This window comes from Patella vulgata, chromosome 8 (genome assembly GCF_932274485.2).
Source record: "Patella vulgata chromosome 8, xgPatVulg1.2, whole genome shotgun sequence".
In the NCBI taxonomy this organism is placed as follows: domain Eukaryota; kingdom Metazoa; phylum Mollusca; class Gastropoda; family Patellidae; genus Patella; species Patella vulgata.
In genome coordinates, this window is record NC_065886.2 from 50183014 (window position 1) to 50207788 (window position 24775).

At 34.3% G+C, this 24775-nt stretch overlaps 1 protein-coding gene across 1 annotated transcript in view; it reads right to left on the reverse strand.

Moving 5' to 3' along the window:
* LOC126829504 (FRAS1-related extracellular matrix protein 2) overlaps positions 1-24775 on the reverse strand; it is a 114075-nt gene that overhangs the window by 64740 nt on the left and 24560 nt on the right. The window contains exon 2 of the mRNA XM_050559418.1: positions 10298-10387. Within this exon, the coding sequence (XP_050415375.1) occupies positions 10298-10387 (90 nt within the window). The remainder of the gene's footprint in view (positions 1-10297; positions 10388-24775) is intronic.

Genomic DNA, 24775 nt, shown 5'->3' on the forward strand with positions numbered 1-24775 from the left:
CATATGGTTCAATTTTATTTCAATATTTTGCTTGTTTAGCTAGGAAACTGGAGAAAACCCACTAGGTTGGACAGGCGACCCTATTCCCTGCCACATACAAGCAGGGAATCCAAACCGTTCCACATGACTCAATGACAGACCTTGTGATCAGATGTGCATGCGTTAAAAATGCGGCCACCCAACTATTCCACTAATTGATATCAGTTAAAATTAAACTTGAGCAGGTGAAGACTAAAAAATCATTCACACGTTCTTTTTTCTCCAGTTATCGCAAAATACTGAAATCTAAAGAATTAAATAAATAGAATGAAATTTGTTACTCTCTGCTTAATTTAATAGCATCTGCTGGTTTGGGTTATATGTTTATTACTTCAACCAAAAAACTGAGAACTTCTCACCCAAAAAAATGTCCACATCTCGATACATGTGTGACATTGGTGAGAAAATCTAACAGCAGAGCAAAATAAACTTTGATACCGAAACTTAGAATTGACAAGAAACAGCAGTAAACCATCAAATACAACAAAAAACATATCACACCATAAAACAAGATTTAATATGATTTCTCAGCATGATTTGAATTTTTATCAAATGTTTTCTAATGACAGGAAAACATGCAGAAAGCATTTCATCAACAATAAAAGATTTGTCCAAATTGTCATTTTTTATAGATAAGTTTGACTTAAGGTCAGTTAATTATTAGTAATGTCTTTTACAAAGTGCTGTTAATGGAGCCTTTAAGGAAGTTCTGGCTATAATAAATGTAAATGTGGGGTATTCTAGTGTAGAATTATGGTTTCAATTGTAAACAATCAGGAATTTTACTCCTTCTTTCTCAGTAAAATATATATAAATATATATTTATTCCTGAAATGTAATAATTCACGATGACATCAAAATGAACCAATGTCCATTTGGGTTGTGGTCACACTAAGAAATAATAAGGAAACAGTACGGCAAGAATTAATTTTCTGTGGAAACAGAAAGGTTGATATTAAAATAGTTCAGGTAAATTGTACGATTATTACCCAATATTCAGGTAATTATTTAACAGATTATAACTTGTCACATCATTAATCTCGACATTGATGAAGCCGTTTTGGGAGTAACATTTGGTATATCTTTATTGTAATAAATTGTTTAGGTGCCAGAATCTTACAGGTTGGAAATGAAATGAAATGGGGTTTAACATCCTACTGTTCTGCTCCGACTGGACTAATCAAGGCAGGCATATTCCAACCACTAAGGATCTTTTACATGCATGCCAATGTGTACACAGGACCTCGGTTTTTCGTCCAATCCGAATGACTAGACAGCTGTCCTTGCCAGTCCCTCCATCCTACACCACTGACAAGGGAAAACCATGTCGGAAAATCCCGATAAACTTTCTCGGTCAATGCAGGGATCGAACACGCGACCTTCGGGATAGCGAACCTGCGTCTTACCCACTTAGTCACCTTGGCTCACTTAAAGGTTGGAGGAAACCAAATAACAAGGAGAAAACCCACTTAGGTATACAGGTGACCCTTCTGCTCGTCAACGTCCAGAAATGGGATGAACAGGCAATCTTTCTGCTTGTCAACGTCCAGACCTAGGATGAACAGGCAACCCTTCTGCTCGGCACCGTCCAGACCTAGGATGAACAGGCAACCCTACTGCTTGTCTTTGTCCAGACCTGGGAGGAACCAATCACAGTTGACATTATGATGTAAAGCACTAGATCACATGACCACACAACATCCAAACTGCATCCAAGATACCAACCACACTATTATTCCTAGAAAAGGGAGGAACTGTACTGTCAAAAGAACAATAAAAAAAAATGAATGGAATACCCTAGAATATAAATACAGACAGAGAAACAGTCCAGACAAATAAATACCTATAGTATAACAATGAAATATATGAAAGTTATTGCTTGAATTCATTCTTTTTTTAAACGTTTAGGGTTATAAACCTGAAGGGTAATAGAGTACATTTTGTTTATATTTAGACGCCATCTCAAACAGTGAATACAGCTAAATGCCCATTATCATGTCAGTCTTTTCCGTTTTGGCGGCCCTAAAAAAAATTAATGTAAAACTTCATTGAGTAAAATACAATTTATATTCCACTTTTTGTTAAAGATGGCATATCTAGTTATTTCACACCTGCAGAATTTTAAACATAGAGAACAAAATGGTGATACACATCAGAAATTATATCCAATTTAGAAATTTCATGTAAGCATAAAGTTTGTACCTTAAAATCTTATAAATAACACTTTTCTCCTTCCTATAAACAGCTTACAAAAGTGAAAAAAAGGTTTAATAAACACTGTGTGTAGAAAACTAAACATTCAAAAAAATTAGAAATTAACAGCACTTTTTATAGCATTGTGAATGGATGTCCCTGACTTGATTTAGATTAAGGCATAAACATGCTATATATATGTTTCAATTAATCGTGAGAAAAAAACCTATCCTGTTGTTTTCTCACTAACCCCAAAATGCATGGCACGGAAGTATCCATAAACTATGTAAACTCACCATGTTACCATGTGAACAATTGTCCATTTGCCAACATGTTTATATAAATAAATAAAAATGAGTTGCCAGCCAACAAAAAATATGCACAGATCAATCCATAAGTATTCTTGCTTTCCAAATCTTTAAGTAAATGAAAAGTCTTAATAGTTTTATCGTATAATATCATTGGTATTTTGACAAGATAATCCATGGAAATAACTTTATGGTTATAATCAGAAATTGTTGCAATCAAATTTTTTTTTTCACTAGTCTGCTACATTTCAAACAGATTGGATGATAGATATTGTTAGTGTGTTCACAAAATTCTACAAAGCGAACAAGGGCCAAAACTCTTGATATAATCAACAGAAATTGTTGAAATTTGATAGGATTCTTATTTTCTCTTACTTTGAACAATGCATATAAATCTCAAGTAGATAACCTTTGTCGATAGACCCTTCACAAGATACAATCACATTACTATGTGGCATATAAATCTTTTGGGTATTTATGGCCTTTGAATCCACTTTAGGATTTGACAGTGGCGATGGCAATTTCCAACCTATAACATGTGGGCGTATAAAAAGAAATTGTTTTTAGCAATAATGGGTATGAGGAAAGTTTTCTGGATCAAATAAATCAATATCAGATGGATAAATACATAATTATATCAAGATATTGAGATTCTACTTTGTCATTATTTACAGTAACTAAATCTCTAACTCAATATTATCCAAAGTCTTCGACATTGAAAACACAAATTATTTGTCAATTTAAATCAACATTGATGTTAGGATCTTACCGGGAAAAGATGGGCTTCTGATATCCAATATTTGTGACAAAATAAACATTTTACCATTGGTACACGAATCGTGTACCATAATGCGTTTCAGCACCATTTGTAACAAGGGACTCGAAAAATGAGGCTAGACATATTACACAAGTCATGTCAAACGGTGAAGCCATATTCTTATCTGGAGAGCATGCACAATAAATACTACCGGTGTAGACTGGAATAACCTGATGTTAGAGATTGGCATTCAATTGAGACTTCTGGCATATTTTGTCGAACACAACTGATTAGAAATTACATTCATATTACATTATCATATGCGTTGCGACCCATTTGTGTCAATTTCTTGGTGCCAAATATTAGCGACTTAGCACCTTTAAACTCTATAGGTAAAAAAATACAACAAATAATACATAGTCCTGTGCAGGGGAAGACTTGAAAGACATAATCATTTGTGTCAATTTCTTGGTGCCAAATATTAGCGACTTAGCACCTTTAAACTCTATAGGTAAAAAAATACAACAAATAGTCCTGTGCAGGGGAAGACTTGAAAGACATAATCATGTGATATGTTCAAGAGTAACATGTTTGTGTAATGTTATAGATGGTAGAGAATGCCAACATAAAGTAAGTTCCTGTAAACTTTAAAGTCTCTAGTTAACTTAGGTTTGTTAAGAAAATATTTCTGCTGGCTATATACTTCTGTTGACAAGATAAATTACTAGTCTCAAAAAACATTTTACTCAATTTATAGCATTAGTTTGGAAACACACCTTTGATTCTGGCACCGTTCCCGTTCTGATAAAATCACAAAAAAAGTGAAAAAAAAAACCTCCATTCTAAAATAAAAGACTATTAACCATAAAGATGGAGCCAATCTTGTCGTAATAACTTCAACATGATTTATAAAAATAAACCAACAAAAAATAAATGTATTTAAAACTAACATTACAATCGTGTTATCATTAATTGTACTCTGAGATGAACTGACAATGTTACCGATGATATAAGGCTCATTCCTAATACTCGAAAATTTAATACTCATTCCTAACGCTAGGTTTCCACTGTCGGGCAATGCATTATGATAGGATTGTACCTATTGAGTCCCCGATCTGGTACGTGTAGATACGTTTGGATAGGTTTCGATACAATCAGCACTATTGCTACGACTGACCTCAATATATGATTAGACCTGATAGGATCACCACAATTAAAACCACGATTTCAATATAAATGCGCAACCTTAACACGAAACTACTAAGAACATATCCACTATCAACACTAAAATAGGAACATATACTGATCTTCTGTTCTAATATAATAATAATCAACACTAAAATAGGAACATGATAAGCTGATGCTCAGTGTAGTAGGACAGGGTTCGGATACTGGATGCAGCGGCAGCTAATGTCATGAAACAAACAATAAAAAAGATATAATTTGATACTTTTTATTATAAATTAAACAACAATGGATTCTGGAAATGTGACATGTGCCCTTAATGTCTCAAAATGATTGATTTCGAAATGCTAAACAAATCATGAAATCTATACGCCAAAGTCTATTTCTCAAACTACGGAATGAATTAACCCACTGTGGTGAATCGATTCATCGATCCTGTACAGCCCGTTAACCCACTATTAAAAACGAAATCACCGAATTCTTCCTCACGAATCAAGTGAAAAGGCCGCAATGCCTATATCTCCAGTGTCTGACAGTAGAACGCAATGTCTAAACTACTAGAACACCATTAAAAACGAAATCACCAAATTCTTCCTCACGAATCAAGTGAAAAGGCTTCAATGCCTATATCTCCAGTGTCTGGCAGTAGAACGCAATGTCTAAACTACTAGAACACCATTAAAAACGAAATCACCGAATTCTTCATGAATCAAGTGACCAAATTCCAATATGGTTTAGTACGTGGATCGATTCAGCGATCCCCACAGCGAAGCCACAAGTAGATCCAAATTATACTATTGTCCCCCAAATCAGAACTATTTTCTAAGAGTAAGAAATGCGCTCAAACAATCTAGCCCAAATATAAAAGAAATGGAAATCAACACAATCTGGTTGATATGAGGCGATTATGGACCCTGACAACCGGTCTGTGTCTTACATATGATAAGGTTACCTTACCTCGGGAGTTACTAACTGAAACTCCCCTCGGGAGTTACTAACTGAAACTCCCCCGATGAATGATACGCGCCCAGTTTTATAGTCGAGACATGCACGTGCACGATCGTTGATTGGCTTGCATACGCCAAGCAAGAAGACAAATGGATGAGTTTGGGCGACTGGTTTGAAATTCTTTATGCACTTCGGGCGACACTACCACACTCAGTTTTAAAATAGGAATTTATTGATGCCTAGTACTGGCATTCAATCCCAATATAGGATAGTGATGGTGCTTAATCCTATAGGAACAAAGTGATGGCCAATCCCAAAATACGAATATAATGATGAGTGGTTCAAGTGTGGAATCTCAAATAATTATATTTCTACAATATGGATGTCATGTGGATAGAGAAAAATCTCAACTGCACAATCTACAAAAAAATTTTTTAGAGGCTTAAAGCCATTTTGTTGGGACACTGTACCTTCAAATTTAGAATAGACTGTGGGCTGGTAGATGTATTCAGATATGATGTCTGCTATAAAACTTGTGTTTATAGGTACAAGGGCTCAAATTTTAATTAGCTCTTTACTTTTTGTTTTCTATGTTGTATGAAATTGTTAAAATAGCCTGCAGTATGTTTGTAAGGTATAGGTAGATGTAGAGGGTGGTTTCCTACATAAACAGGGAATATTTTCTTTGTCATTAAAAGGCCACAAGGCAATAATGGGTGTATTGTATTTGTAAAGTGAGAATGGTTGAAGGCAGTTATATTATATTTATGTGTTTGTGTCTGTTTGATGGTATTAATCAGTGGATAGTTTTTCTTGCCCTAGGATAAAGTAAATGATAGGAGGATAAAAATAAAATACATCCTATTTCTAAACAATAATCTACTGTTATATAGAGTAACAATATTATTGTTATTGTTAGAAATTAATCTCCTAGATTTACAATTATCATTATAATAAAATATATTAAATTTCTTTTAAATTTGAATAATTATCTTAATTTTCCTTTTTTTAAGAATAAAAGCTAAATGTTAACAATTATAATAACAAAATTTTCATGCCTTTAAAATTACGGACTGGTCATAAAAGTTTGCGCCCCCTCCCCCCCCCTCTCCTTTCCCCCCAAGTGCATATAAATATACATAAGTGCTTTAGACATTTCCAAACAAAAGAAAAGTGTGATGGGTCAATGACATGTCATTTATAAAATCATACAATATGCAAAATAGAATGTAAAGAATGAAATGGATTTAGAGTTTATAGAGAAAAGTTTATGGTAAATTTCATGCCAAAAAATTGAAAGAAAAAAATAAATATCAATCTTACACCATTACTTTTACATGAGAAAATACATAACATATACAAGTGTAGAAATTGCAATGAAAATAACAAGAAGCAAGGGAAAATTTGGCCCCATTCCTGATAATATTAAAACTGGGTAGGATTATCTTGGCTAACAAAATCTATATGTCATGTCAATTTAAATCTGCACTTTCCTGACATCAAAACTTATTAATACTATCACTTTATTATCTATTTTCTTACTGCATATATGCAAAAACTTCTATTTAGAGATAACAATGAATAGAGTTTAATTACAACAGCAAGTCTTGATGTTTGATAAGAATGATGTCTGTCTGGGAGGAGTATGATATCTTTAATTACCTTTCATTTAATTCCATAACCATAACAAAAATCTAATAATAACCCCTCGAATAACCAAAAGCATTACAAAAATCTAATAATACCCCCCCCCCCCCAATAACCAAAATATTTACAAAAATCTAATAATAACCTCACCAATAACCAAAATCATTAAAAAAAAAATCTAATAATAACCCCTCCAATATCCAAATTCATTACAAAACTCTAATAATAACCCCACCATTAACCAAAATCATTACAAAACTCTAATAATGACCCTATCTCCCCAAATATTAAAAAAAAAACGCCTGAAAAACAAAAAGATAATTTCTACAAACCACGATACAAAAAGCAATACACAGACAACAAAATCAAATGAAAAAAGCACTAAAAGGAAGATAAGCAACAACATACATAAAATAAACAACCATATGCCAGCGGATCTCATTTTAAAATAGAAAAGATAACATTGCTGGTGGTAGATTTCTTACCTAATCGCATCCAATCTATTTATAGCAGCCATATTGTTAAAAGAAGTATATAATATTAATGATGATTTACAACAAGATTAATATCTAAAACAGACATTTCACATTTATCACAGTACCTATCTAGATTTTATCACACGCATTTACATCATAAAATGCAATTCTGCTCATTTCTTTTTACACCAATCACAACAGAAAGCAACCAATGACTTCATAAAAGTGAGACAAACATCTTAATTATATTAGATGATATGATTTTTCTGTAATGGTAGTCGCAGAACTAAGATTTGACCAGGATAAAAATGAAAATATCTAAAGTTGTAATAACTTGCCAAATTAAACAAGTGCATGCTGTTATTTCTTATCTAATGATAACATGTACTAATATACATGTAAAAGTAATATGTCTCCTTTCTACAAAATCAACTGGTTTTATTTTCTGTCATTGATCAGAGCAAGGCATTAAGTAATATACTATTCAAAAAAAGTAGGGGATATTTGATTTTGGGGGCATAATACTAAAATATGGAAATGACTACGAAAAAAGTCACTATAGAACCTAACAGAAGAAACATTTCCAGTTACATGTGACGCCCAAACGCACCAATAGCTACCGCATGGAATGCAGGTGATGCTTGTGATCATCATGGGGGTCCAACCCAAGATTTGCACGACTCTGACTTTGAATGTTACAGTCATTGTGGCATTGAATTCCAGGGTGGAAACATCAGTTTAATTGTTTTAGTGACCAGAAAACAAATTTTGATATGCGTCGGCTTACCCAAAATGAAAGGTTACATGCCCTTGGAATGCTACAGATCGGCACAACACAGGCGGTTGTGGCGCGGACGATGAATGTTTCTCAGTCTGTCATAAGCAGGCTATGGTCCAGATACCGTGATACACAATCTGTACAGGACAGACCACGCTCAGGTCGACCAAGGGCGACAACTCAAGCCCAGGATCGATTTATCCGTACCTTGGCCTTGAGAAATCGTGTCATCACAGCAAATCAGATCAGCGCTCGTCTTCAAACAGACACTGGTGTGAGAGTGAGTGGCCAGACGATTCGGAATCGACTGCATAGGGGTCACCTTCGCGCCCGACGTCCTCGCGTGATCCCTTGTTTGAGAGATCATCACATTCAGGCAAGACGTCGTTGGTGTAGGGATCGTCAACACTGGGATAATCGACGCTGGAGCAATGTGATGTTTTCAGATGAGTCATGGTTCACTGTTGATTTTTTGGACAGACGTAGGAGGGTGTGGCGTCGTCGAAACGAGCGCTTCCAAGACGTTAACGTCATCAGACATGATCGATTTGGGGGTGGTTCTGTTATGGTGTGGGGAGGCATCACTGTTGCTGGAAGAACGGCTTTACATGTTGTTGCAGGGCGTGTTACAGGCCAATACTACCGGGACAACATCTTGGCAGTCCATGTTGTGCCGTTCGCACGACGTCATGGCCGCCGTTTCATCTTCCAGGATGACAACGCAAGATGTCACAGGGCCAGGATCGTTACAGGTTACCTCCAACAACAGAACATCACCACATTACCTTGGCCAGCACTGAGTCCCGACCTCTCCCCCATCGAGCATGTCTGGGACATGCTTGGACAGAGGTTACGTCAACGTCAACAACGTCCTGCCAATGTCCAAGAACTTGCTGCTGCGTTGCAACAGGAATGGGACAATCTGGACCAAAATGACCTTAGACGTCTCATTAGGAGTATGCCACGTCGGATCAATGCTTGTTTGGCAAACAGAGGAGGATTTACCCGTTACTGACTTGGTTGTGATGCTGTGGTAACTTTGCTGTTTGACCCCGGGTATCATTTTACCCTTATAATGGTCAGTCTGTGCCTTACTTAGTCTAACGATCATTTGGAATAAATCGATGAATGTGAACTTCATTTCATTTTGTCATTTGTTTCTTCGTCAGTTTCATTAGGTGACTTTAATAACACTTAAAAATCAAATATCCCCTACTTTTTTTGAATAGTATATATTGAAACAACACTCGAGCAATGTCTTAGGCTCGAGACCATTAAACAACTTAACATACAGACACTTGCACATGCTTTGCAATGAAATACGTCACATGGGTCCAAAATTTTAACTAGTATAAATAACATACTCTTGGCACACGGCCTGTACCATTATTTGAAATAATGATACGTCAACATGAAAGGATGATGTCACATCTGTATTTTAATATAGTTTAATGCATCCGTTCAATTTAAAGTCAGTGCCTAATTTTTAAATTTTCAACAATGTACTTTTACTATTATGTGCATTAATGGTTGGTGTATTAATATATAAATCCAAATAAATTTCCACGAAACAAAAATTTGGCACTTGTTATCTGTTCTTTTAATTTGCTGAATAAAGCTTTCAAACACTGTTCTTAATGTGGTTTGAAAATCTCAATTTTTCATGTTTACAGAAGCACAGCTAATTAAATTTAGAACACAAAAAAACAACACGCATATTTTGGCACACAGTTGCATGCCAGCTAACAAAATGGAATAAGTTAATCAAATCATGCACTTGTGAGTTGATATTATGCATTTTCAAAATTCAATCTCACTCACAAGAATTACAAGACATTTCTGTATTATCAAGCTTTACAAATATTTTTAAACTATGTCTACGGAAATTGAGTTTTTGTTAAAGGTCTGTAAGCAAATATTTTGTGACTCTTAATATCAATTGAAAAAAAAAAATGTGTTCACCTACCTTTATCTGATACTTTAAAGAAGAAACTATCACTTGTAGCATTGATTCCTGTTCGTAAGACATATTCTATATTCTCTTGATTAATATCACCTGAAATAATAAAATATTGAATATTATTCAATACTGTTAATAGTTTTATTCATTTCCATTTATGGAATGTACATACTGATGTACATACTTTTTTTTTTTTTAGTTTTAGTGATGTACATACTTGATGTTTTTTTGAGTTTTAGTAATGTACAGACTTGATGATTTTTTGAGTTTTAGTGATGTACATACTTGATGTTTTTTTGAGTTTTAGTGAAGTACATACTTGATGTTTTTTTGAGTTTTAGTGAAGTACATACTTGATGTTTTTTTGAGTTTTAGTGATGTACATACTTGATGTTTTTTTTGTTTGTTAATGATTGTTTGTTCTGTTTAACATTTGTTGTGCAATTTTTGTCCATCAAAGACAGTTTATGAAAATACAAAGCATTGCAATTTAATACATAATCAGCATTTTATCTGTAATTTTAATATGCGATATACTCTACAAGTAATTCCAAGAAGAAATATTCCAACTTGTAAGTGACAAGAGTAGGGTCACCTGTCCAACCTCATGGGTTTTCTCCGGGTTCTCCAATTTCCTCCTGCTGCTAAGCTCAAGCGAATTATTGAAATAAAATTGAACCATACGTTAACCATACGTTAGTAGTCGAGTGGATGTTAAACTTCATTTCTCTCTCTCTCCAAGAAGAATTAACTCCATTTCAAAGTGTAGTTAAAAGTTTAGAAATAAATCACTTGGAAAGGTGGGGGTGTTTTTTTTGTTATTGGCTATAAAATATGGTGTATTGAAGTTTGAAATAACGAAACCCTTGATTTGATGGGGGTTTTTTCTATTGAAGTCATCAATCACTATCATTCACTGGACAAGATGTGTTTTTTTCCAAATCTAAGAGTTGTCAGGAAGCCAATTTTTCAATGCCATGTACCAACAAAACATATTAGTCATATAAAAGCAAACTTATTTCTAGTATGTTAACTTAGTGTCAGAAATTAGATTCATTGCCCACAGAATGTTTATCTTGAAGTTGGTAAAACTTTTCCCACCACCATTTTTACACAGACGGCAAATAATAAGGCTGGTGGATGATGAAGAAGACATATTGTAAGTTGTTGAGTCAATATGGACTTCACGCTAAGATGATACGTAGGGATAAGTATATATATATAATAGACAAGTAGACTGTATATACATATTGGTACTTGTTTAAATATGGTTGCTACTAAAGCACAGATTGTTTGTTTCTTGTTAGAGTTCTGCGTCTGCTTCTCCAACCAATTGACTCAACCCCCTAGTACCATATTAATTGCAATTCGACTATGTCTTGAGATGATAGGTAGAGAAAATAAACTGCTTGTGGCTTTCTAATCATTTGACTCTAACTTCTGATGTATCCAGACGAGTAAACGAGGAGTAATTCATGTAAAAACAAGATAAGAAAAGATTGACACTAACCAGAAGAACAGACTGACCACCATAGAATTATAAACCCATGTCCAGATACCTACCCAAATAAATAAACTAACTAGTCTAAACATTGATATACTTAGCTGCCCAGCACATTTTTGACATGTTCATTTTGTTTCAGACCTTACTTTACATGCATTATCTTGTAACCCTCCACCCACGAACAGCTTTAATTCTTTCATTACAGACAAATAATAGTATAAGACAAAAAACTCAACTTAAGTCATCTTCACAGAGCTAACAAATAAAAGTAGCAAGTTTCCTGATGAAAATGAAATGGGGTTTAATGTTCTACTGTTCTGCTCCAACTGGGCTAATGAAGCTGGGATTACACCATACAGTGTGCTATGAGGGTACTTTTGCACGGTCAGCAGTGGCCTACTCTTACACTGAATTACAACTGCCAAGGGATCTTTTATGTGTATGCCAATGTGTACAGGGGACCTTGTTTTTTTGTTCCATCCAAATGACTAGACAGCTGTCCTTGTCAGGCCCTCCATACTGCACCACCTGACAAGGGGGAACCACGCCAGAAAATCACGATAAACTTTCTTGGCCAATACTGGGATCAAACCCGCGACCTCCAGTCTAGCAAGCCAGCGTCTTACTCACTTAGACACCATGGCTCCCGTTTCCTGATGGGGAACTCAGAATTTTGGTTTTAAAATATGTCCAGCGTCTCATCACAAATTCATGACACATGCAAATGAAACAAAAACAGAACCTAACAAAAATTCCTGCCCACATGGGGATTTGAACTTGGTGCACTTTATTTGCAAGTCCCGATTCCTAATTATACAACTGCCACAGACCCAACACACATATCTGTTAATGAAACAAAGTTAATTATGAAAATTGGATGTTATATCCCAGTAATTATCATAATGAAATTTAAAATCATCAAACCCAATCAAAGTCCAAACAAATGAATTTTCAAACATTCCAACCACAACCATGACCTTTATGGTCTGAAAACTTTAATGCTCCATAAATGTTCATTAAGAAATTTTTTATTTCATGATTAAGCTTGGTTACAGAACTTGAGAGCTTTAAGTAATTTTAACTGACAGATTCCAGAAGACTTCAATGTCTGGCCCAGCGGGGTTACATTTCAACTAAACCCAAGAACAAACAACTACATACTGGGCTTGTTCAACAACCTGGAAGTGCCTCTGTGTTACAGATGGACAAAATTCTTAATAAAAACCAAAATAAGAACAAAATTAACTTATGAAACAGACTTCCAGGAACATCTGGCAATATATTTTGTAATTTAAAAAGAGTTCAATCAGAATTGAATTAAGGCCAAGGGATCAGTTTCTGCACTCCTACAAACGCAGCGAGAGAGCATTTTGACATATTATATCTATGACTATCCCAAAACACATACCTAATTCCAAAAATCAATCCTATCCCACTGGATTTGTGTTTTTATGTTAATAATTAAGTTGTGTTATAAATTTGCAGATTTCAACTCAAGGGAGCATGAATATAAGCATAATTATAAATAGTAACTTTAATGTTTGGGGCCAAAGGGAATCTAAATATTTATAATGAAATATTGTTTATCTACAGTTCCCCAAATGTTTATATTTGAAGTTAAACTCTTGTCTTACAAGATGACCCAACATAACATATGGTTGTTAAAAATAATGTAATAAATAAGAAGAAATGTCAATCTTGTTGAAGCGCTTGTGATAAGTTACAATTATGTATTTACTATATATCAAAACAAATTGGTATATCTTTTTACACCAATAATTCTGTGACCTAAAACATCAACTGTAAGATAGACAGATGATGAACATTTCCACACCTACAGTAACATTATCTCATTAAAGGTAACATTATAGAATATATATCATAGTAAATGACAAATATATTATAGCTATATGGCAGTCGACTTATAGAATAAAGGTAAAGATATTAACTTTATTACTAACAAATAATGGCATAATAAGCTATTAATATATGATAGGTCACTGTGACGGATTCAACCTTAATCCCATAAAAAGCCTATCATTACAAATGTAAAGAAAGGGTTAGGAATAAAATTTTCGGTTAATCGCCTTTTACAGCTGAAGTTGTTTATCTTGCCTGATTAAAAATGTCAAAAAGCTCATCCAGTTGAAATATGAAATATGAAAAATATATATATCCATATAGATTTGAGGAAATCATGTATTGGTGAGGATTATACAATGATTTTAAACAAGGCTCCACACAGAATGTCTTCAAACCTTAAGTTGCTGATTGATATATGCTGCAATGCATGGAAGTTTACCATAGCTAAATAACAAGTGTAACATTCGTTATGAATTTAAGCACAAGACAAAGTGTTTAGTTTGGAGTTGTAAATATATGGGGAACCCTGAGTTGTAAGTATCTGTATTCTCCTTATATAGCTCACCAGGATAGATGAAATGTATACACCAACTAAACTGAGGCTTGTTATGAAGAGAAAGAGAGAAAATGAGGTTTAACGTCCACTCCACATGGTTCAATTTTATTTCAACAATTCACCTGCGTGTAGGGGTCTTTAGCAGTGTGAGGTAACCACTTTAGCAGTGTGAGGTAACCAGAGGTCCAGTAGAAAACCTATGAGGTTGAACGGGCGAGGGTTGTTATGGAAAATATACACAAACAATATACCTATGGTATGTGGCAAATTAAACAATTTGACAAAATCTTATTTGTTCTTACATGAAGTCGGACAGCCAGACTTATATGAATCAGTCAAGATTTAGAATTGGTAAACCAATTGCTGGCTGAAAAGTTTCTCATTCATCTATTCTGTCTATTTTATAACTACAATTAGTGAATGAAGAGTTTGTTAAACTGATAAAAATTCTTATATTACATACTTCAGTTCTTGGCCAGATGTTAAATCACCCTTGTACAAGTTTAGCAGACATGAGACCACCCTTGGTAACATCTATAAATACTGGCCAAGGAGTAAAAAATTTGAACATCTGTTGCTAGAATACGGAACAAGCCTCCAAATTTTCACTTAACTCACCCCTTTAATAAAACATGAAAAAAACAAGCTCTGGTTGTTGTCAGTTCTGGGGAATTATCAAAAGAAAAAGAAAGTAGGGTAGAGATATTGTCTATGTAAATCACAGCAAGTCAGAAGAGGGTATGGTTGATCAGAAAGACAGGTTTATGGGTTTCGGGCTGAATCCTGACAGTTCATCAGAAGACACAATCTTTCCAATTCGTAGATGTAGCAGTGTTTCAATGGCATGAAGAACTATAGCTTAGTTAAATGATTTACACATGGTTTAATAGACTTGACTTTATGTCAGTTAGTATTATCATAACTTCTTCTTTTACTTTCAGTTTAAATAGTCGTTAAAAGATGAGAAGGTTTTCTCTTATCATTAACTCTTGTTTGCCAATTAACTTAAAAGAAAGGGTCAAATTACTTGAATTCTCTTGAATCATCTACAACCAGGATAAAAGAGAAAAAGTCACAGATAAATAATAATGGTTACTTTAAGGTGTGCCTGATATTATTTTTCTTATTATATAAAACAAGACTGATGTTGAGAACCAGCCGTTTCATTCAAGTATTCAAAGCAAGGAACTGAAAGAAACCAGGTAACTGAGTCAAAAAACAACAATGGGCTTGGTTTCATCAAGGATGTTAATAATAAACTACATACTGGCTTTAAACTTTAAAAAATCAAATAAATGTATTCAAATTTAACATTTAAATTCATTGGCTACAATAGGAACCTATCATCTTTATTGTATTATTGTAACTATTATGCACTCAGTGGCATCATATATGTAATTGACTACACCCTTTGGCAAATTTCTTTCAATATGTCATTTTATTTATTTCCTTTGACTATTTACAGAAATAGAAATAGAGAGAGAGAAATGAAAACCTTTTTGGTTGGCATAAACTAAATTCACCCAGACATAATACTGTCTTAACTTTCTATAAATATATTGTAACTTATCTTACTATTGTAACTGTGTTGGCAAATATAACCAAAACATTTGAAAGTAAATATGTCTAAAATTGAAACATATAATGACATGGAGTATCAATAAAAATGAATTTGTCTGAAACATGAACAAAGAGATAAATAACTATAGTCAAAACAATTAGAGAGAGAGAGAGAGAGGGGGGGGGTAACGTCCACTCAACACAAACCAGGTCATTTCGGGACTAACATATGGTTCAATTCTATTTCAATAATTCATTTTAGCAGTGGGAGGAAAACGAAGGACCCGGAGAAAACTCCCCAGGTTGGACAGGTGACCACTGCTTGTCACATACAAGCGGGGAATTGAAACCACACCACTTGACTCGATGACGAACCTTATGATTTCATGCACAAGTATTAAACCACTAGAACTCTTCCCCCCCCCCACACGCACACACACAAAACAAATAGATCAGAGTTATATTTAAAGGAAAAGAAAGGAATGTAACATCTCCTCAACACAAAAAATGGTTAATATGGTCACATGTGCAATGTTATGGAGAAGAATTTTGCCTATGCAGTGTTGTTGGTGTCTTCTTTTTTATAACATTCCAACTTTCAGTTGTGTTTATGTACGTGCACACCAGTGGACTCCACATTGACCAATGACGTTCCACAGTTCCAGAGTTGGGATTGTTATGAATATTTAGACTAATGTGAATTTTAGTGTTTTGCATCAGCAAAGGTTAAATGTCCAAAGAGTTCTGGCCAATACTTTTAAATCAAAAGTAGTCAGACTGGTAACTTGACAAACTTTTTATAACTTGCACCGATTGTGCACCAACCATGTCAACATGATTATTTGCGAATTGTTAAAAGATAAAAATAAATTGCAGACACCCACAATTTGTGGCCACTCAAGAAAAAAATAAATAGTCAGTACAACTCATTTACATGAGTTAAAAAAATCATTAATGCTAAATTACATAAATCAATATCACCTTGAATATGTACACAGCAGCTGCATGATGTAAACAGATGATAACTATTGTTTGGTATAAAATCTGACATAACTTAAATTCGGCCCAGTAAAAAATTTTTTAGGTGGGCGATTCTATTTCCCTGCGGCAGTTATATAAGAAAGTATATGGTGTGATATGTGACTGCTGGGTTATTGTTATCCTGTTGTTGTCTTGACTTTCATATCATTGAGATATTGTCAATCACATTAAATGTCACCTTAAGGACGGGAGCCACGGTGGCTAAGTGGGTAAGATGCTGGCTCGCTAGCCTGGAGGTCACGTGTGGTTCCCCTTTGTCAGTGGTTTAGGACAGAGAGACTGGCAAGGATGGGATGGAAAACTGAGGCGAGCCATAGTGTCACTGCCCAGGCAAAATTTCCCTCATAACACACTGTATGGTGTATGCCCGTTTCATTAACTTTTTATAGGAGCAGAATGATGGGATGTTGAACCCTATTTCATTTCATTTCATATTTAAATATGTTTCCTACATGACTCGGGCATGAGAAATTCTGTATTACAATCCATGAATATCAATATAATTATGCAGTTACCAAATGGTATACCATTATACCGTTATCTGTTCTTTCACTTTAAATATTGAATATTTAAATATGATTACACAATATGACTTCTATGATGAACACCTGGTTTTTTAAAGTGATCATGTCTACAGGCTAATTTAGTTTTATTTACATTTTATATACAACTACACTACAGATATATAGTAACTCATTTAGCCTGGGGAATCTTTATTTGAATAATATTCAATGATATATACATACCTACATACATACTTTAGTAAGAAAGCACTTCAAGTCTCAAAATTTGAATATTCAAAATAACGATCTAACATCAAAGAAAATAACAAGTAGCCATAGGCTTGAAAATGAAATTATGATTAAGACATCTTTGACATGAATAAGATTAAAATACAAAAAACTACAGCTTTCAATTGAAATTTGAGATAAGGACTAGAAGGAGTTTGGTATCCACTCATCCACACTCAATGTGTTCATGGAGCCTTCCTCCATGTGTTACAGTTGTATACAGAAGTGGACCTGCCATTTCTTTTCATGATTATAAGAAATTTATTTCTACTTATCAACAGAAATTATAATCAAACATTGATCACACTGGTGTATTAGTATGTATGGACTCTCATAACCATTATAGAGAGAGAGAGAGAGAGAGAGAGAGAGAGAGAAAGAGCATCATTAGTATTTTAATAGTTAAATATTGTTAGCAGAGAAAGGATTCAGCTATCTTTTGCAATATTTACTCTAAGAGAGAGAGAGAGAGAGGGATGGGGTTTAACATCCACTCAACACAAACTAGGTCATTTCAGCACTGACATTCAATTTTATTTCAATAATTCGCTTGTGTGTAGGGGTTTTTAGCAGTGGGAGGAAACCAGAGGACCCAGAAAAGACCCACGAAAATCCTACTCCTTGTCACGTACAACCGGGCAATCGAATCCACGCCATTTGACTCACTGACAAACCTTATGATACAGCGCACACGCTAACCATTCGGCCATCCAACACTCCCTTCTTGCTTCGTACAAGTGTTAGACCTTTAAAGAACTTCAAAGTAGTTTCATTAATTTGTCCAATGATCCATTAGTCTTGTGAATTATCAAGCTCCATCCACTGAATATTACCATGAAAAAGGTATACTTTTCATTAAAAAAAAGGAAAAAAAAGACCTCTTGAAATCATTTGGCAAGTCTTTGAAACCTGGCTTTAAAACCTGAATGAAGCATCAACAATGTTTCTAGAGGAGATAAAATTTACACTGTCTTGAAATTGCATTTCCTATCTGTGAATCATGATATTTATACAGACTTTTGTCACTATGACCTTCAAATACACCTATATTATTAAAATTATTTGCCAGATCTCTCAGACAGTTGCTGCTATGGATGAAGGAGGATGAGTCTATTGGGATGTCTATAGACTTTATTTAAGATTAGTTTACATGTGTGATACACTCAATATTCCAATCTGGACATCTTTTATCATATTTTCGTGTAGTCAAGTCAACAAGCTGCTACATGGGGGAGTTGTACAGTATAAGAAATTGTTTAGAGAAGAGAAGATATGCAGGATGAATATAGATGTATTTACTACATACATGTATCTTATCGTCCCTACTGATTAGATACCATGGGTGTTTAATGATGTTGAAAATGAACTTTGCCAGTTGAAATAAATCTTAATATGAAACAAGACCAGAAACACCTGTAGAAATCCCTAATGCTAGGTTCCCACTATCACGATTCGCGCTACAATTAAAATCGTGGTTTTAACCATGGAATAATTGTATCATACATTAAGGTCAGTCGAAGTGATTGTGTTGATCATATCTGCACATACCAGATCGTGGACACAATAGGAACAACCCTATCGTAACCCATCGCACGACAGTGAGAACCTAGCATTAAACATAACAACTGTATATGGTACGGCTAATATGCCTTGATAGATAACTATACATATATGTATACCTCAGAAAGCATACATTAGAAACAAGGCACAGATTGGAAGACACACATGTGAAACAAGCTCCACAAGCTCCACAGTGGACACAAGATACAGATTGGAAGATGATATATCTTGGACAGGATCTACTGTCATCACCAGTGCACAACTAAATTATGAACTTTGACAATTGCATTGGAAGTCCTAAAGATACACATATTATACAAAAAGAGTTAAATCAGTCACAGATTAGAATATTGACAGTTCCATTTAATATTCCATAGATTTTTACAATAGACAAACATTATAATTCTTGGAGATAAAACATTTTACCATATATCAATGCTCCATCACCAACCACCCCACACCTTTACTAGTTACCAATCCATATATTATCCCAAGAAATATGCATTGAGTTTTAAAACAGAACACTAAAAACTACAAGTTTACACAAAAATAAAATCTATACAAATATGTGCATGGTTTGTGAGCAATGAAAATATATAACAGCTGCAAAATATACATTGCTGTTAAAGTCATCTATAATGCATGTCATGTATGTATATTACACTTCTTTTCTAGATAACATCTTTCATATTATAAAATATTGAAAATGAATGGTCGTGTTTTGACCATCACAGCAACAATCAAACAGTTTTTTGCTACCAAACTAGTTTTAGATGGTGAAAGACAAATAGCGTCTGCCATTATTTCTGTTATTGATGGATGATCATTGTGCTTTAATGTAACACTAGTTTAGGAAAAACATGTGCATCTGATATGCTTGGATACTTGTAGATTTACTCAATCCATAAATCTTTCAAAATAATTATCACAACCCAATTTAAAGATGTCATAAAAAGTTCTCTGATAGGCTTAAAAAAAATTAAACCTTCCGTGCATTTGTTTTATTAATTATTCATTTACAGGTTGACAAAATCAGAAATAGAACTAAAGAGGTTTTAAGAGGACATGAACCCCTTTCATTACAGTAAAAATAGACGTTATTTAACCGACAAGACATACCATCATGTTTTAAGTCTGTCTATTTCTTGTATCCCATTTTAATATTTATCATCTATCTATATATATATTTGTGACCGTCGTTTGTCTGTCTGTCTGTCTGTCTGTTCGGGGTTGGCGGCTACACTAGGTCTGCCCCGAGTCTGAAATTTGGGGTATAGGGGTAGTTCGGACCGGGGAGTAACATAGGCCAGGTGGCGTTAGTCTACCACTTCCGGTTTCAGAGTTATGACCCCTGAGCGAAGCCGGGTATCCTGCTAGTTTTATATAATTATATCTATGGTAATAGTGCACTAAATATATTTTCTACTGAACTTAACAACACAAGAGGTTAATGTCAAGTTTGTGAATAAATTTACAGATAGACTAGTTCAAAAACCAGATAAACTAGTGTTTTCATAGGACATGGAGTGGACCCATTTTTATCAAAACATATGTTTATAGGACAATCAACTGCACAGTGAAATGCACTGGTTGCTTTTAATAAACCAAATGGCATGCAAAGTACTCAATGTCTTTTAGCCACAACTTTAATTCTATATTTCATGTTGGAGACTGTTACGTCTTCACAAGGAAAAGTTTGGTATTCAAGCTGAAATATCAACCAATAAGTATTTCCTACAGAAAAATACTTGGTAAAAAATGACCGACTTGCACAAATATGTAATTTTGACAGTTATATTCTTCCCATGTTCAAGAAGATCTAGTGGTTAATGTGAATAATTTTATAATCCATACTTTTGCTGTCTGTTATCGATTCTTTAAGTGTTGTAATTTACTCTCAATGTTCAACCTGTTGTAAATTTCTTCTAGACTAAATTGCTGCATATTAACAACTACACCAAGAAGAAGTAAAAACAATCTTTGTATTGGAAAACTACTGACAGCACCCTACATTATCTGTTTAATATGGACAAATTTTGTAGAAATTTAACTTAAATAAAAAAAAATACAACAGCTTGCCTAAATTGTAAAATGATGGTTAATCAGCAAATTGATTATTTATTCAAATAAAGAAAATCTTTCTGACATGAGAAATAATTACATAGAAAAGGGCTTTTTAGAATCCAGAATCTCCAAAAAATTCTTACTTATGACTGACCCAATGCACATTCATTGCAAATGTTTTAAAAAATCTGTCAAAAGCCCTGCCCCATAGATGTTCACAGAAAGTGGACAGACACTGATATAATATAAAGCAGTTAATGTAACTGATACAAGTCACAGGAACCTTTTTTAGGGGAATTTCGACACAAATTGTGATCCTCACTTTCTTGTGACAAATGTGGTCAATAAATAGCATTCGCAATCAATGGAAATAAATGTTTCTTAAATTTTTCAGGAAACAAGACTCATAATCACAGGACGTTGTTTCCTGTCAACTCAATGACGATGAGACAATAGGAAATAACTATGATTTAACAGTACACCCCTACATCTAAATCTACTTAGACAGAGAGAAATGGGGTTTAACGTCCACTCGACACAAACTCGGTCATTTCGGGACTAACATATGGTTTAATTTTATTTACATAATTCGCTTGCGCGTAGGGGTCTTTAGCAGTGGGAGGAAACCGCAGGACCCAGAGAAAACCCACGAGGTTGGACAGGCGACCCTACTCCTTGTCATGTTCAACCGGGGATTCGAAACCACGCCAGTCGACTCAGTGACAGACTTTATGATACAGCGCGCGCACGCTAACCATTCAGCCATCCAACCCCCCTTACTTAGACAGAGAAATGGGGTTTAACGGCCACTAGACACAAACTTAGACAGTCAAGTACAACCGGGGAATTGAAACCACACCAGTTGATAGAGCATATGATACAGCGCGCGCACGCTAACCATTCAGCCATCCAACCCCCCTTACTTAGACAGAGAAATGGGGTTTAACGGCCACTAGACACAAACTTAGACAGTCAAGTACAACCGGGGAATTGAAACCACACCAGTTGATAGAGCATATGATACAACGCGCACGTGCTAACCATTTGGCCATCCAACCCCCAAATCTACTTAGAACAAAATATATACATAAAAGATACAAAAAAATAACAATTGGTAAGCTTTCCCAGGGTAAATATTTCCCATCTGTAGAATAGATTAGAAATAAATTATCATGTCAATTGTCAAACCAAGTGCTACTTGAACCTGGATCATATGGCATGGTAATATTTTGTTATCACACTTGCAAAAATAACACCAAAATCTATTGTTTCGTACTTTCATGAGAAGGGCTACTTTTTCCTATTCTTTCTTCAAATTCTTTAACTGGCAGTTGAAATGTAAAGTAATAATATCCCCCAAGATCGACCACACCATGCGAACAATTATCGGTTGTTGAAATTTTTCTGTTCAAGTCTAGCTATGCAAGATATGGTAAAGCACACAGGTATCATGTTTTACAATACACCTGATCTAAATGAATCAACAAGATGTAATAATTGCACTTTTTCTTGCCAATAATATGCTGCTTGTCAGAGTTTATAAACACAATGCCTGTTTCAGCCATGTATAAAACTCAGAGCTATCAGTGGGTGATCGTTTGATAAAGTAGTAACACATTTGGCAGGGATTTAATAACTTTTCCACAAAATTTCAGAGTCAAAGTGTCAAACTTGTATTATATGGTTTGGTTAAAATTTGGGGAGTGGAAATGAAAAATGAGCCTGACTAGGTTATTAAAGTAGATCATATGCATTCAGTGGTGAACAGTAACAGTATTTCCTGCATGGTCTTCATCTTAGCAAGCTTAAACCAACTTTTAGCTTTGATAATGTAAATGGGTACAAATATTTGAATATTAAAATATTTGAATAAGGTTTTGGGGCTCCAGTGTAATTGGGGCTAATAAATACAAGAAAGTTCCTTCCTCCATAAACATCTCTAACTGGTTTCATTGTAACATCATACAGAAAACCAAAATAAGCATACTATGGTATATTATAGAACAAAACTCCCTTTTCCAGAATCTCTAAACTTTTTTCCATTAATTTAATATTTTAAAGAAAGATATTCCAACACATTTTTGTTGTACTTTTGTTTTTAAAGGAGAAAAGCTCTGTGATCAAAATAAAGACTTAATATTTAATTAGGTTAATCAATCTTTAATTAGGTTAATCAATCTTTAGTCTTTATGATTAAATCTGCAGCTGTCAGCTTGTTTACAAGTTTTGAATGAAGACAAAACAAATCAACAGATAACATCCAATAAAATCAACAATCTTATTTTTTTATCCAGATTAAATTTTAAATTCAATGCACTATCATTATCTATTAGTTTACCAAACTGTAGCTCTGAAGTAGGAAATTTAATTAATCAAGCTCTGAAGTAGGAAATTTAATTAATTAAGCTCTAAGGTAGAAAATTTAATTAATTAAGCTAAGAGCTGCAATGATAAATTTGGTATATACCAGGATGTCAATAGCCTGTACTGGACTAACCAAAAAACATCTATTAATAAATCATGATGTCTGATGATTAACACTAATAGGTTGTTTTACTACATGTATGTTATGTACTCAAAATTGAAAAAGTTAATCTTTTGAGTACACATGAAATCATGAAACAGCTACATGTGTCCAAGCCTGGTACAATCTGTGCCTGTTTACATACTTTCTGTCCTCAAGCTATCAAGTCATCTGATAAAGTCTATGTTTGACCTTTTTTTAAGCCTTGGGTTTATGGTGAAATGACCAGGGGATATATCACATCTTTTTCTAAAAAATCCTGTCTGTGGAAAGAAACTCAAATACTTGTAATTTATCACATCATTTCAATGTTCAAGCATTTCGATCCAATTTACACATCTGACAAAACATTTCTTTAAAAGGATCACATTCCAATTATTTATGTGAATACAAGAACACAATTCACAAAGATTATTTTAGTTAATAATATGGGTTCTTGTAATAAAATGTAAATCATGTCATGTATCTGCTGGGGAATCCCTTCTGTATAGCCAAATCCTTCTAGATACAAATCTACTTATTTAAAATCTTGTAATCTGAGATTAATTTCGTTAAAAAGAGAAACTACTTTTGAAAAGTCAATAAAACATCCTCCTTACATAGCTAACCTTAATTTAATTCAAATTGGTATGTAATCACAACTTTTTTTTTATCAGTTTTATCCAAACAAAAACCTTCTAGACAATCTTCAAAGATTTTATCCTGATCCCCAAGGGCCAAGGCTTCTTTACTGACAAAAGCACATGAAAATGGTTTATTTGACGAGCAGATAACATCAGCAACCCTCCATCATTATAAGGCCCAAACATAAATATTGTACTAAAATCTGAATCTTTTACCCCCCAAATAAGGATACATGATTATCAAAACTAATAGCCCGTTCAGACGCTTATTTTTAAACCAGTTCATAATCGCTGGGGTTTTTAAGACAGCATCGTGTACGTTCACACGTACTATAGCCAAACCAGTTTAACTATTCTGACCTCTTCGGTCGGAGGTTAGAGTTAACTATGGGCAGCTT